At 40.7% G+C, this 15,786-nt stretch overlaps 1 protein-coding gene across 3 annotated transcripts in view; it reads left to right on the forward strand.

The window, feature by feature from the left end:
• Positions 1 to 14,112, forward strand: part of slc39a11 (solute carrier family 39, member 11) — a 728,791-nt gene extending 714,679 nt beyond the window's left edge. For all 3 annotated transcript variants that reach the window (XM_043714886.2, XM_043714887.2, XM_043714885.2), the window contains 2 exons: positions 5,961 to 6,119; positions 13,462 to 14,112. In XM_043714886.2, coding sequence (XP_043570821.2) covers positions 5,961 to 6,119; positions 13,462 to 13,540 — 238 coding nt within the window. In that variant the 3' untranslated portion in view covers positions 13,541 to 14,112. The remainder of the gene's footprint in view (positions 1 to 5,960; positions 6,120 to 13,461) is intronic.
• The last annotated feature ends 1,674 nt before the right edge of the window (positions 14,113 to 15,786 follow it).

Consider the following 15,786-nt stretch of genomic DNA (forward strand, 5'->3'; position numbering starts at 1 on the left):
TGTCTTGAACCGCACAAAAGTGGATAAATCCCCAGGACTTGATCAGGTGTCCCGTAGAACTCTGTGGGAAGCTACAGAAGTGATTGCTGGGCCTCTTACTGAGATATTTGTATCATCGTTAGTCATAGGTGAGGTGCCGAAAGACTGGAGGTTGGCTAGTGTGGTGCCACTGTTTAAGAAGGGTGGAAAGGACAAGCCAGGGAACTATAGACCAGTGAGCCTGACGTCGGTGGGGAGCAGGTTGTTGGAGGGAATCCTGAAGGATAGGATGTACATGTATTTGGAAAGTCAAGGACTGATTAGGAGTAGTCAACATGGCTTTATGCGTGGGAAATCATGTCTCACAAACTTGATTAAGTTTTTTGAAGAAATAATAAAGAGGATTGATGAGGGCAAAGCAGTGGACAGGATCTATATGAAATTCAATAAGGCATTCGACAAGGTTCCCCCTGGGAGACTGATTAGCAAGGTTAGATCTCATGGAATGCAGAGAGAACTAGCCATTTGGATACAGAACTGGCACAAAGGTAGAAGACAGAGGGTGGTGTTGGAGGGTTGAGTTTCAGACTGGAGGCCTGTGACCAGTGGAGTGCCGCAAGAATCGGTGCTGGGTCCACTACTTTTCATCATTTATATAAATAATTTGGATGTGAGCATAAGAGGTATAGTAGGTAGGTTTGCAGATGACACCAAAATTGGAGGTGTAGTGGAAATCATACCAAACACCTTCTTCACTATCCTATCTACCTGCGACTCCACTCTCAAGAAGCTATGAACCTGCACTCCAAGGCTCTTTGTTCAGCTGCACTCCCTAGGACCTTACCATTAAATGTATAAGTCCTGCTAAGATTTGCTTTCCCAAAATTCTGCAGTTTGGTATGCTTTCCTTTATTAGTCAGAGTATTGAGTACAGGAGTTGCAAGGTTGTGTTGCGGCTGTACAGGACATTGGTTAGGCCACTGTTGGAATATTGCATGCAATTCTGGTCTCCTTCCTATCGGAAAGATGTTGTGAACCTTGAAAGGGTTCAGAAAAGATTTACAAGGATGTTTTCCAGGGTTGGAGGATTTGAGCTATGGGGAGAGTTTGTATAGGCCAGGGCTGTTTTCATTGGAGCTTTGGAGGCTGAGGGATGACCTTACAGAGGTTTATAAAATCATGAGAGGCATGAATAGGATAAATAGACAAAGTCCTTTCCCTGCGGTGGGGGAGTCCAGAATTAGAGGGCAAAGGTTTAGGGTGAGAGGGGAAAGATATAAAAGAGATAAGGGAAACATTTTCAAGCAGAGTGTGGTACATGTATGGAATGAGCTGCCAGAGGAAGTAGTGGAGACTAGTACAATTGCAACATTTAAGAGGCATTTGGATGGGTATATGAATAAGAAGGGTTTGGAGGGATATGGGCCAGGTGCTGTCAGGTGGGACTAGATTGGGTTGGGATATCTGGTCAGCATGGATGGGTTGGACTGAAGGGTCTGCTTCCCTGCTGTACATCTGTATGACTCTCCTTTGAGTAATTATGTCCTTCCTGGAATATGGTGACCAAAACTATACACAAACTCCATTGTGACCTAACCATTGTTATAGAGTCATAGAGGTGTACAGCATAGAAACAGACCCTTCGGTCCAACCCATCCATGCCGAACAGATAGCCCAACCCAATCAAGTCCCATCTGCTAGCACCCGGCCCATATCCCTCTAAACCCTTCCTATTCATATACCCATATTCAGATGCCTTTTAAATATTGCAACTGTTCTAACCTCCACCTCTTCCTCTGGCAGCTCATTCCATACATGTACTACCCTCTACATGGAAAAGTCATATATAATTTCAGCGTTGCATCCTTGATTTTGTATTTAATACCTCTCCTGATGAAGTAACACATATGCATTCTTTACCACCTTACCTCCTTGGCACCTTCAGCAACCTGTGGACATGCACTTCAAGGTATCTCACTTCCTCTACCCCTCTCAATACCCTCCTGTTTATACTGTATTCACTTGATAAGATATGGCACAGGAGGCTGCTAAGTAAAGTAAGAGCCCATGGAAATAGGGGTAAGGTACTGGTAAGGCTAGAGGATTTGCTGACTGGCAGAAGGCAAAGAATGGGGATAATGGGTCTTTTCCAGGATAGCAACCAATGACTAGTGGAGTTTCACCGGGCCTCCATGTTGGGAACATAACTATTCATGTTTTACATTAATGATCTGGCCAAAGGAACTGAGGGCATTGTTCCTAAGTTTTCCAGATGACGCAAAGATATATGGAGGGGCATATACTGTTGTGGAGGTCGGGTGACTTTAGGAGGACATGGACAGGTTGGGAGAGTGGGCAAAGAAGGAGCAGATTGAAGAAGGAGCAGATTGAATAAGAAATGGGAAAGTTGAAGCCATGCACTTTGGTAAGAAGAATAGAGTCTGAGGCTCTTTTCTCTTTGGTGAAAGATTTTGGAAATCTGAAGCACAAAGGGACTAAGAAGTCCTAGTTAAGATTAACGTGCAAACTAGTTGGGACTTAGAATCATTTCAAGACGGCTAGAATACAAGAGTAAATATGTACAGCTGAAGCTGTATAAGGCTTAGGTCAGACCACATTTGGAATATTGTGAGCAGTTTTGGGCCCCATAGCTAAGGAAGGATGTGCTAGCCTTGGAGGGCACCCAACAGGAGATTTGGAAGGATGAAAGATTTGTCATATGAGGAGCAGTTGAAGACTCTGAGTCTGTACCCGATGGAGTTTAGAGAATGAGGAGGATTTGATTGAAACTTACAGAATACTGAGTGGTCTGGATAGAGTGGACATGGAGAAAATGTTTCCACTAACAGGAGAGATCAAGGGCACAGCCTCAGAGTCAAGGGATGACCCTTTAGAACTGAGAGGAGGAGGAATTTCTTCAGCCAGAGGGTGGTGACTCTGTGAAACTCGTTGCCGCAGAAGACTGTGGAGGCCACTTAAGAAAACAAAAGATAAGTTTTTGATCGGTAAGGAAATCAAAGGTTATGGGGAGAAGGAGAATAGGGTTGAGAAACATATCAGCCAGGATCAAATGGTGGAGCAGAATCAATGAGCCTAATGGCCTGATGCTGCTCCTATATCTGAAGGTCTGTAGTCTTATGGTTACGTTTGCCTTCCCCAAATACATAATGTTATACTTCTCCAGATTGAATTACATTTTCCTCATTATCTGAAAACATAAATTAGTTTTCACAGGTACAGTGACGACACCCAGCTCAAACCCGCCACAAGGTAACCTGACCTCTCCACAGTAACTAAATTGTCTGACATTGAGTAATCAGAGCAATAAAGAGAAATTACGGGGAAAAACTGAAAAGGATCAACTTTAGGGATTTTAGAAACCAAATAGCTGAGGCAATTGCACTTTTTGAATTGAGCAATTACACAGTTAAAGCAGGTCGAATATGCATTCCAGAAGAGTCTTTGACTGTAATAAGATGTATCTTAAAGAAGGCTGATTACAAAGACTGATTTTGCAATTGGGTGCCGTCATTAGGGCGCCATCTTGTCGTTCAATCACGCAAAGGCAGCACGGCCTAGCCTCGGCTCTGTGTCTATGGTCAGAGTGCAAAGTTTCCCATCAGCTGCACATATTTGCCACATTGGATGTTGTACTCCCTAAACTGACTTTGAAAAGAAATCATTTTTCAAGGCTCACTGTGCTGTCTAAGTTCCCTGAAATGGTTACAGCTCTCAAACGATGCATTGTAAAAGAATCCATGCGAATGTATGAAAAGTGACAATAGCAACATTATATACATCGCACTGGGAGACTTCACAGCAAAGATCACTGCTAAGAAAAACTAACAGTGTAGTATTCCACAGAATCACAAACCTCCTGATTGGCTGTTCTTTGTCTTATCTTATTGGCAGTTAACTTTTTGTCTCCTTCCCAACCAAATCTGTCTTTATTTGGGAGATAAAACATTTTCTTTTCAGTGCAACCTGCTTTGATCAAATTCCTACATGTCATCACATTGAGTGGTTTGTATAGCAACAGAAAGCAGGTTTCTCGGCAGATACTTAGTGTTATCTATAATCCTGAGCTTCCTGATAGTTCCTATCAGGCACCGCTTCTCACAGTGGTGTGATACTCTGTAGCGTGACAGATCTTGTCTGAGCAAATAGTTTAAGTTCATCTTTGTACCTGGCGTGACTTTTCTCTGTGTTTGGGGGCAAGATTTAGTTGGTGGGGATGAGGGTAGAATTTCCCCTTCAGTGCCCTCAGGGGCAACAACTTAATCCATTTTCTTTTCAGAAATGTTCTATCCAGTCAAATATATCCTGGTTGCTGCCTTCTGTTTGGAGGAGAAAGTGAGGACTGCAGATGCTGGAGATCAGAACTGAAAATGTGTTGCTGGAAAAGCGCAGCAGGTCAGGCAGCATCTAAGGAACAGGAGAATCGACGTTTCGGGCATAAGCCCTTCTTCAGGAAAAAGGGCTTATGCCCGAAACGTCGATTCTCCTGTTCCTTGGATGCTGCCTGACCTGCTGCGCTTTTCCAGCAACACATTTTCAGCTGCTGTCTTCTGTTGTCAGTTACTGGCAGATTTCAGTGCTTGTACCTAAACCACACTCAGTCCAGTTCTCAAATAACCTTGAGCTATCTGAGGTTCACTGATCTCCTATCAGCATCAATCAATTGAAACTTTATTCTTAATGACAAATCCCCCTATAATCTCATCTTTTCCATCTGCAGCCAGCCCTATGTACCTACACTCTTCTCATTTTGACTCTCTTTACCACCTTTTCTGTCAACTTTCAGCTTTGTGGCCTTCCAATGATGCAGGCCAGCATTTTGGAACATTTTTCCTGTGTCTCTCAGCACTGTATCTTCTTTACTTTTCTTCAAAACCCCTTTCAAAGCTTATCATTTCAGCCTTGCTTAATCCTCTCCTTCTCCCCCACTCCTCTGTTTCTCAGTTCCCGTAATTTAATGCCTTTTTGAAGTTTATCCCTTGCTTGAAGACCACTTATCTTGGGTGTTCACACACAGAAGAATACTTTTATTGACAGTTGCTGGCAGTGCTTTAAACAGTTAACAAATGTGCAAGTTTCAAAAGCATTTACTACTTAAGAATTATTTAAGGGGGAAAGAAACTGCACTTGAGGTAGTCCCACTCCTCCCTTTGTTCTATAACCCTGCAATTCTTTTCCCCCTCAGATGCTTTTCCAGTTCATTCTGAAAACCACAATTGAATCACCCTCTTAAGCAATGCGTTTTTGATTGTTATCGTTTGCTGCCTCCAAGTATTTTTCCTCATGTTGCTTATTGAATGAGTTTTTAAATCAAATCTCCACCCTTTTCCGATGTACTCCCTGTTCTGCAGAAATCAACTCCCCATTCCTATATGTCTTCCAAAATACTTCACAAAAGATGTCAAAATTGACGCTAAAAGCAATAAATTTCCACTAAATTAGAAGCGGAAGTTAATTTCTAATCCTATTACTTTATTCTCTGCTGTCCTATTTTATGGTTCTGTAATTCTATAAATAACTGTGGATCCACCTTTCTAACCGCCCTCAATTGCCTTTAAAGATAAGAAATTCTTCGGTACCCTGTCATTTTAATAGGAGGCCTTCCATCTCTCATGTGCCAAAATCCAAACTGGAATTTTTCTTTTTTCCTTGATATTACATTGAACCCATAAATAACCAACAAATGCACTTCCAGACTCCTGAATGGTTATTGATATTCAAAGTGTTTGGATTTGTTATGATACGGCATCTGGTCTGATGGGGACTTGAATACAGACCTTCTGATCCAAGTCTGTGCCACAAGTGAGAGCCCCAATGAATGCTGACCATCCAACTAGAATTAACTGTCAATATTTATACAGTTGACACCAGTTGTACCCCGCTTCATATTTTAGTTGTTCATTCAATTTTGTCAGATGTTTTATTTTGGTGAAAATAATGATTATATTTCTCCCACCATGAAGGTACGGTCAGTTAAGTGGTATGGTTGAGCCAGTGGCAGGAATATTTGGTGCCTTTGCTGTAGTTCTGGCCGAGCCTCTCCTGCCCTATGCCTTGGCTTTCGCTGCTGGTGCCATGGTTTACGTTGTAATCGATGACATTATTCCTGAAGCTCAACTCAGGTAAGTCCTGAATGATAAAACAACTCTCTGTGACTTCCATTGAGAACAAAGTGATGATGAGTTTTGCCTTTGCCAGACAACCAGAGTAGAAAGCATTTCAGCATAAGGGCTATGTATAAGAAAATAAAAAGGGAATTAAAACGAGAGATAGGAAATTATAATGGAACGTGCGCAGTAAGTCTTCAACACTAGATGCATGGCTTGCAGGTCATGCAGCGGAGATGTACTAAAATTGTACCAAGAATGGGAGACTTCAAAACCGTGGTGAGAGAAGAGAAGCTGCCATTGTTATCTTTAAAGTTGAAAAGATTGTAGGGACATTTAATAGAGGTATTTAAAATTGCAAAGGGTTTAACAAAATAAAAAGGAGAAACTGTTTCCAGTGGCCGGGTAGGTTGGTACCATCATGGAACATGACGGAATATTCTCCACTTGCCTCAAGGAGTGCAGCCCCAACTACACGCGGGAGACCCTACACTAATCAGGACAAAGCATCCCGCTTGATTGGTACCCCATCCACCTTCAACATTTACTCCCTCCAACATCAATCCAAACTGGCAGCATCATGTACCAAATACAAGATGCTTTTCAGCAACTCTCTACGTTTCCTTCGACAGCAACTTCTGTAGCCATGACCTCTGCTACCTAGATACACAAGAACACCAAGCTGAGTGACATAGCAGCCTGACTTGGTTGGTTCCTTCATCACCACCACACACCGAGTCCAGCAGCTGTGTCGTTTATTCTGCCAACTCAGTCATTACTCAATCATGTGTTGCTGGAAAAGCGCAGCAGGTCAGGCAGCATCCAGGGAACAGGAGAATCGATGTTTCGGGCATAAGCCCTTCTTCAGGAATGCTTATGCCCGAAACGTCGATTCTCCTGTTCCCTGGATGCTGCCTGACCTGCTGCGCTTTTCCAGCAACACATTTTCAGCTCTGATCTCCAGCATCTGCAGACCTCACTTTCTCCCCATTACTCAATCATGCTTGGTAATGAACATTGAAATACCCCACCCAAAGTATATTCTGTGCCCATGCTACCCTCACTCCTTCCTGCAAGTGGAATTCAACAGGGAGATGTATTAATTCATCAGCTGAAGAAAATGGAGACCTTAAGTCTTAATGACAAGGAGTCTTTCCTGACTCTGTGGGATCCAGGGTCAATATTGAGTACTCTAAGGACAACTCCCTCCCAAATGTATACTTGTCCAAATACATACTCTCAGATGTTGGTGGTGGTGTTTGGGAAATTGTCTCCAAAATATGATTGCATTCAAATGACTAAGTCTCAAGGCCATTGCTTGACTAATCTGTGGGACAGTCCTCCCAATCTTGGTACAAGTCTCCAGATATTATTTAGGAGGACTATACAGGGTTAACAGAGCTGAGTTTGTTATTGTCCTTTCTGGTACAGGGCTCAGTTGATATTCGGTGGTCTGTTCATTTTAATTCTGTTTAAGATCTGTATTGGTTTGGGCGATTAAGTGGCTTACGAGGCCATTTCAGAGTGCATTTAACCACATCTGTTCTGAAATGTACATAGGCCAGACAAGGTAGAGACAACAGATTTCATTCATTACAGGGTGTTTGTAAACCAAGTGGGTCTTTACAACAATCGACCATGGTTAATTGGTCACTGTCAGATGAGCTTTTAATTCCAGATTTAGTCATTGAATTTGAATTTTCCTATCTGCCATATCCCCAGAACATTGGCTCGGGTTTCTGGATTATGAGCCCAGTAACATCATCACTACACTCTCACTTCTTCCTGTTGTTTCGATCTGGAATGTACTTTCTGAAAGGGTGATGGAAACAGATTCAACAGTATCTTTCAGAAGGGAATCAGATAATAACTCAAAGGTAAAAATAATGGTAGGATGACCAGAAGGCTGGAACTAAAAGGTCTTACAAAAGAGCACTATGGACAGGCACTATGGGTAGGGAGTAAGGTCTCATTCTCTCAGGTTTGACTCTGAGGGCTCATCAGCACAGGAGAAAATAAATAATAGAAACTGGCAGACCCCCTTTCATCAGATGAATGCAAACAAGGGGACATCTGGCAGTCCGTCAGACAGAAATGTAGTAAAGCTGTTCTGATGCTGTGTCATGTCAGAAGCAAAGTCTAGTTGCTTTATAAACAACAGCAGGAGTCCAAGGTTGAATTATTGTCTGTAATTCACTGCCAGTTTATTATTGATATGTGTAATATACACAGTGTTTACATTTGAATTATTTTAAAGCCTTGGCAAGCCAAGCAGTAGCGTGATGGCATGGGCCATGGGTTGGTAGGTAGGGGGTCAGCTCTTGCTTTGATTTCCAAGTTTTATTCATTGCACTGTGTGGAGTTGTTAAATAGATTGTGCTGAATGGAAGTGATTTGTAAGTTTTAAGTGTTGTGATCTTTGGGAGTTTTACTTATATTTAACTGTTTTGTCACCAAGAGGACATCTTTGTTCAATGCCAACACTCTGTGGCTCCTTTTAGGTTTCCATTCTTGAGTAGTGGACACAAAATGTAAAATTATTTCTGTCCTTACTCCGAGTTCTCTGCAGTTATCTCTTGGGTATCAATTGTTTAATGGCATATATCTTTTTAGAAATTATTTTATTATCTTCCCTTCTTCGAGCTATTCCTCATGCAAAGGCAATTTCTTGGCCAGGTAGAAATGTGGGCAATCTATTCTTAGCCTTAATGACAGATTAAGAACGCTCTTGAACATTTTACTGGACGTTATAGAGTACTGTTTGGGTGACTTTGTTTTTGTAGAAAGAAATAGCTTGAGAGTGGGAGGTTGGTAATGAGTTAGTATTAATGTCTCCAAAATCTGTTTCCTAACGCAAAATTATATCCATTTCTCACATTCCCAATTTTGACTGAAGCCTGAAGTTGGGAGGTAAACCAACCCAATCCCAGAAAGTGGGTGGTAGGTTTAAAAATGATAATGAGGAGCCTCATTGTTATCCAGAATTTTGTTTTCAACTCCAGTTTTCTGACTGTCCCACACATCGCATAACCTGGCAGCTTTATTAAGTAGAGGACTTGTGTCTTTCCAAAGCAGTTGAGGTTACAGTGAAGGTCCCATTTTAACAAACTCACCCATCACCTGAGGCGTGGTGACTCTCAGGTTAAACTGACCACCAGTCGTCTCTCTCACTCTGATGAGAGAACAGCCCTTTGGTCCTCTGGGACATTGGCGACTTTACCTTTACCTTTCATGCCCACCTTACATCCTCCAGAGGAACTTCAAAAATCAAAAATCTCCTCAAATGACATTTTAAACCCCCAGCCTCCACCACCACCCACCCCAACTCTTGAGTGTTCTCTTCCTCTCTTCGTACTATAACTCTATAACTGTGTCAGGTATTTACATGTGGACCATAATTATCGAGTCTCTGCTCCACTCTGAGACATGGCGATTTGCAATGCTGATTTTGTGTTCAGTGCGGTAAGGATATGTTATTCAAAGCAAATTCCCTTGAAAAGACTGCTGATTGATTTCCATTCATCTTTGGGATTTACAATTTGCAATATAGTGTTCATGTATTCCTTCCATTGTCTGAGGCTTGATCCTGCACTGCAGCATTAAGAGAATTAAATATAGGAACGTGCCATGCCGTTTTTAATCAACATTGTCTTATTACCATCCTTTCATGGGGATGCCCACTCCCCTACATGCACGTGCGAATGTGGTGTCAATCCCTCTTTGAGGTGTGTCCTCACCAACAGTCGCAGTCATTCCAGCTGGGCAGGCGATGTAACGCAAGAAAGCTGAAAGGAAACAAATGAAAGACAGGTCATGCTTTAACAGAAGCCGAAAGCAATGAATAGTAATAATGGACTTGTTTGGCATGTATTGGACAATTGAGGTTAGATGGTTCATAGATTGAGCAACTGAACCTGTAGATGTTTCTTTCTTCCTCCCTTCAATCAGTCTGTCTTCAATTCCTGGGTGTAAAACAGGCAGTCATGCATTGTTACTCAAATTATCACCGCAGCCAGATCTTTAGTTAATCACAGTGAGCTCCAGTTTTTGGCAATACAGATACTGCCATTCCTGTTGTCTGCTTGGCTCTGTCTGAGACGTTAGATTCTTCAGTGCTGATCTTTCTGCATTTAGCAGAATTCTTCTTTGTTTTAAAATAGTAAAATGGTAAAGTTCAGGAACCAAACTTCAAGTGGTTACTGAATTACTAAATGACCAAGCGCTTTTTAAGTAACCACAATGAGATCTACACTTGCTATACCCTAAAATGTGCAAAATGTTCTAACTGTATGTCTGTCACGTGCACTTAGAAATTGTAATGCATCAATTCTTCATATTATGCAATAAATGAACCAAATTGTACTCTTGCAACAATAATACAACAAATAATAGTCAGAAACTATTTAGAATGAGGGCAGAGATGCAGGTGTACAGCCTTGTGGTAGACATTACAACTGCAGATACCAGAAGCTGAACTTACACAGTTTCGGGTAAAAATCTAATGCCACAATCAAATCCAAAGATATGAGTGAAGTTCCCCTTTAATTTAACCAACAATTCTCATGATTATTTTGTTCAACTATAAACAAAATATGAACATATAAGAACAGATGAGTAGAAATTTGTATGCAGAATGTGCTTTTGTCTTTCTTCCTGTCCCACTTCCTAATCTGCATCTATGTTTCTCCATGTATAGGCCTCCTGTGTAATCCTTTTATACACTACTTGAGTCATGACTGTCCTTGACTGTGTCATGACTCTCAGTAAGCCCTGTTCTATCATCTCTGCATACTCACCTATACTGGCTCCCATTAAGCAACGTCATGGTTTTCAAATTCTAATCCTTCTTTTCATATTCCTCCATGGCCTCACCCCTATCTCTAATCCTCACCATTCTCTCAACCAAGGTATCTGCACTTCTTAAATTTTGGCCTATTTTGTATCTTTAATTGGTCCACCAGAGGGGCGCATCCCCTTAGTTGCCTCGTCCCCAAGATCTGGAATGTCCTGCCTGCACCTCTCTGCCCCACTTACCTCAGTTATGGCACTTTTTAAAACCTAACACTTTGTTGGGGAGGAATTGTAAAGAGGAGCCTGAGTCCTGTGATCAGCAGCACAAATTGATGTTTATTCAGAGTTCCTTACCACGCAGCCTTGAAGAAATCACTCGAGACAGACTCCAAGATATTTATACATTCCGTGTTACAATGATTACATGCAACATTGGCATGCAATGCTTGCCACCTCCCCTCTGACTGTTATGCCCCTCCCCAGACATTTGCCAGCTGCCTCGTACTGAGTGGGTGCTGTTTGGTACCTTGTGAAGCTGTGATTATTTATTTTCCCAAGGTCATAATGACTAAATAATATTTTGCTACTGCTCCCTTATAATGCACTCTGTTTTCCGAAGACCTTTTGCGAGGTTATCTGTTTATACCCTTCATTATATGAGATTCAGTCCTTGCTGTTTGTACCATTCTTCCTTCATTCTCCACTGCTGATGGGGTGGGGCTTATCTCTTACTTTCCACAGCCATTTATCTAAAGGATGTTTGTTGCATTTATTATTTCAGGATACCTATATGTAATGATAATTACTTAAAGAGACTTTGATTATGGTGGGATCAGACTTTCCCTTGCACTCTTTACTAAATAAGATTTCTGTGAAGCACATCATTATCTTATCTGGTTGCCATGAGTACGAAGGCCATGATTCTGAATGTGGAAACTGCTGCTTCAAATTACAATTCTCTTCACCAATGGGCAACTCCAACATGCTTTAACCGTGCTTCTGGTCAGCTGACCTAAAATCTCCTTATCTGGTTTGAGGTCAGATCTTGTTTCATAGTGAAATGCTTTTTGTGTTTCTCTACAGTGGATGATCTGTAAAAATATAGGTTGCTATTGCTGTTGTCCCTGATTTCCTTTTCAGTTGGTAAATGTTTCAAATCCATTTTAACTTTATTTTCCATCCTATATGCCCTAATTCTTTTCACCTCTACTTCCCTTCCTGTTTTTGATAAGCTCCCACATAAAGCAAGTAGGGGCTATGGTATTGTCATAGTAATGTCTCAAAATTAGTCATCTCAAAACCAATACTGACACTCCCATGACATAGATTAAAATCCCATCAAGGCTAGTGGTAATTTAAAATCAATAATAAATCTGGACGAAACAACTGGTCTCTGTAATGGTGACCATGATAATTTGTATATCAATTGTTGTATAAACCCATTGAATTATATGTAACTCCAGATCCACAGCTGTGTGGATAACTCTGAACTGTTCTCTGAAAATGTTAAACATCACACAACACCAAGTTATACTCTAACAGGTTTATTTGGAAGCACTAGCTTTTGAAGCGCTGCTTCTTCAGGTGGTTGTAGAGCAGAATCATAAGACAGAATTTATAGCAACAGGATTGCAGTATCATGGAATGTAATATTAAACAAATTTAGCTTAGTCTTTCACCTTTTAGAATGACCATGTTAGTTTCTGTTCCCTCATATGTAAATCCCAGAACTTTTTAAAAGTTACATTCTCAAGATAGCTTTAACAATAGGTGCCATCTCAGCTCAGAAAATACATTGAAGGTGTGAGGTTAAAGTCTGTTTGTGTCCCAATGCTAGGTCAGACTGATTCTATTTCTAAAATGGGATTTACAGAACCTTACAAGGATTTATGCAGTTTTTGAGCAAAATAAAATGTAATCCTACAAGTACAAATTTACCTCAAAATGTATATGTGTGTGCATGTAGGGGAGACCAAGTGAGTGTATGCATGTGGGTGTGTGTAGGGGGGTGTAAGAGAATATGTGTATGTATGTGAGTGTAATGGGATATAAGTCTGTGAGATGGTGCAGGTGTGAGTGTGGGGGATATATGTGTGAGCGTACGAGAGAGAGTGTGTGTATGAGAGAGGGTCTGCGTGAGTGTGTGGGTCTGTAGGTGAGTGTGTGTGCACGTGTGTGCACTTGTGCACACATGTGTGAGAGAGTGTATATTGCAGTGGGATCACCTGAAGTGTGACATGAACCCAAGGTCCTGGTTGAGGCCATCCCCATTGGTACCGAACTTGGCTACTCTGAAAAAGGAAGCAAGCCATTCCGTTCAAGGGCAGTTAGAAATAGACAACAAATGTTGGTCATACCATGGTTGTGCACATCCTGTGAAAGAATAAAGAAAGCACATGTAAATGCCAGTCCATGTTTTATAGGTTATGCATACGTGTCTGTCACTGAACAGGTGAAGGCAAGTATTGTATGTTATTCTAATTCAATGAGTCATTCCAAAGATCTATGTGCATAATGACAATTGAAGCATTGTAAGAAAGACTGACAGCATTGCTTTCATTTTCAGTGGAAATGGCAAATTGGCATCCTGGACTTCCATCGCAGGATTTGTCTTGATGATGTCGCTCGATGTTGGCCTGAGCTAACCTCAAGATTTATTTTACTGAAGAAATTAGTTTGGAAACAATCATTTTCCCAATTTAGAAAAAAAAATGCATTTTTATTTTAAATCTATTTGACAGATCATCATACAAAATTTTAATTTCAAAGTTGCTGCAATTAACTTGCTCTCACTGAGAAATAATATTGACTCAGCCAGATATGTCGGCAGCTTCCAGTCTGGGGTTATTGTTAACACTTGATTGTCCAGCATCGTTGATCGTTTGACACTTGTTCTCATTTGTGGGTTTACCCTAACTTTTGAATTCCTATAATTTGCTTAGTGTGCGGTTTGTTTCGGTCTCCAGCTTTTGGTGATTCAATTCTTATTACATCAGTGAAAGTATCACGACTATACGTTCGTCAGCATGAACCAAGGAGTCAGGTAACCTTGAGCATCCACCATTGCCCACTTTATAGTCTAGTAATTCCACAATGAATTATTGTAATTCATTAATGATCACCCGTTGAAAGATGCTTATCATGTGGTACTTCAGAACGTCAAAGGGACACTGTATTAAGAGGAAAGCAGACATGATGACCTTTCGAAGAATACTACTTTCACATATGATACCTTTGTTTTTTTTTGCAAAATGCTTTATCTGAAACATGTTATCTGCACTCTTCGAACATGTTCAACTGTCTTCTTCACATCAGTCTTCCAACAATCTACATCATCTAGCTGGTCAGTATCAGTCAGCGTGTAATGTCTGAAAAGATTTGAACACATCTGATGACGCTGTCCAGATATTGCTACCAACACACATCATTAGACATTAAGTGACCTATGTCACTTTATATTTACAACTTGTTTTTTAATGCAAAAGAAACTACAAATAAAAAATATTTAGATGTGCCATATCTTAGTTGTTGCATCTCTCCCATATCAATATCTAGCTTTGTTTTTATTGAAGTGAATTACAAACAATTCCAGAGCATTTTACCTCAGTGGCAAAATCTAAGTAGGAATGTGATAACCAATAATGCAAGATTTCTAGTTGGCACGTCAGGCCCGAATCATGACTAGTTCAAAGCTCACACCATATAAGTGGCAGCCTGAAGTGATCTCAAGCCAATTAGATGCCAAGTGAGTGCTAACTTAGAATCAGAATATATTAAATGAGATGGCACATCTTTGGATAGTATAGGATTACCATCAACTAGTATAAATAGCCATTAAGTGGCTCCAAAGGTAAATTGGTGCAACAACTACCTATAAATGACCTTTGCAACCAGTTACCAGACTGGTGCCTGGAGGATTGATGTGGGATCAGTGTGACCATAAAGAATAAGTTTCTTTTTATTGTTTCAAACATGTCAGGCAGCAAACAAACAGGGACAGAGAATATCTCATGAGCAGCTAATAAAGCAATGAAAAGATATCTGATGTCTAGGAATTTAGAAGGGGGCAATAAAATTTATAGCTGCATCTTTCCCATGCCCACACAAAGGAATGTAAACTTCAATACCACATCAAGTCAGCCAGAACCTGGAGCTGTACCGAACATTTCCCATTGAACACAATCGACCAGTTGTATTGCAAGGTTAACTGTATTCATGCCATACACACCCATTTACAGAACTTGACATCAGTGTCTTCTTGGCCAGTTGCTCATTTTAAACAGCACTTAGCCACACAATGTCATGTTTGTTTGAAGTAAATATATAACTACTGTAATGAGGTGCATTATAGAAAGGTTATTGAAAGATATTGTTCTGGCACAATATTGCTGGCACTAACAGAAAAGTAAAGCAAAACTTGTTAGAGACTTTGGCTAAAGAATAATGGTTGAACTCTTTAACCCTGACAAACCCTTCTGGTGGTTTAGAAAAATCTTTTGGAAGTTTTAGTTCCCTCACTGATTAACTTTTTGCCCATATTCTTCTTGCAGGATTGCTTCATACCATAAAACTTCACTCAAAAAATGTCTTAATGGTGGGCTTATTTTTTTTTCTAAGCAAAGAGTACAAGAGTTCAAATTGGTACAGTATTTAACTTTGAAATACCTTGGATACACATTTGTTGGAACTGGTTCCATGTTTTTCACCAACATAAAACCATAAGGTTATTCTGAATCTGTTGTCAAAGTCTATTCAACTTGTTACACTTCTGGCTGAAGCAAAATGGAATGCGACAGTTGTTTTTGGGGTACATTCAGTACAATTCTATGATGAACTGAGCAGAGAAATAGATCAGGTGTTGGGGGTAGGGTAGGGGAGGGTAGTCTTCTCA

The sequence above is a fragment of the Chiloscyllium plagiosum genome, unplaced genomic scaffold (assembly GCF_037043375.1).
Source record: "Chiloscyllium plagiosum isolate Xiang-an unplaced genomic scaffold, Cpla_swu_hap1 HiC_scaffold_25, whole genome shotgun sequence".
NCBI lineage: Eukaryota > Metazoa > Chordata > Chondrichthyes > Orectolobiformes > Hemiscylliidae > Chiloscyllium > Chiloscyllium plagiosum.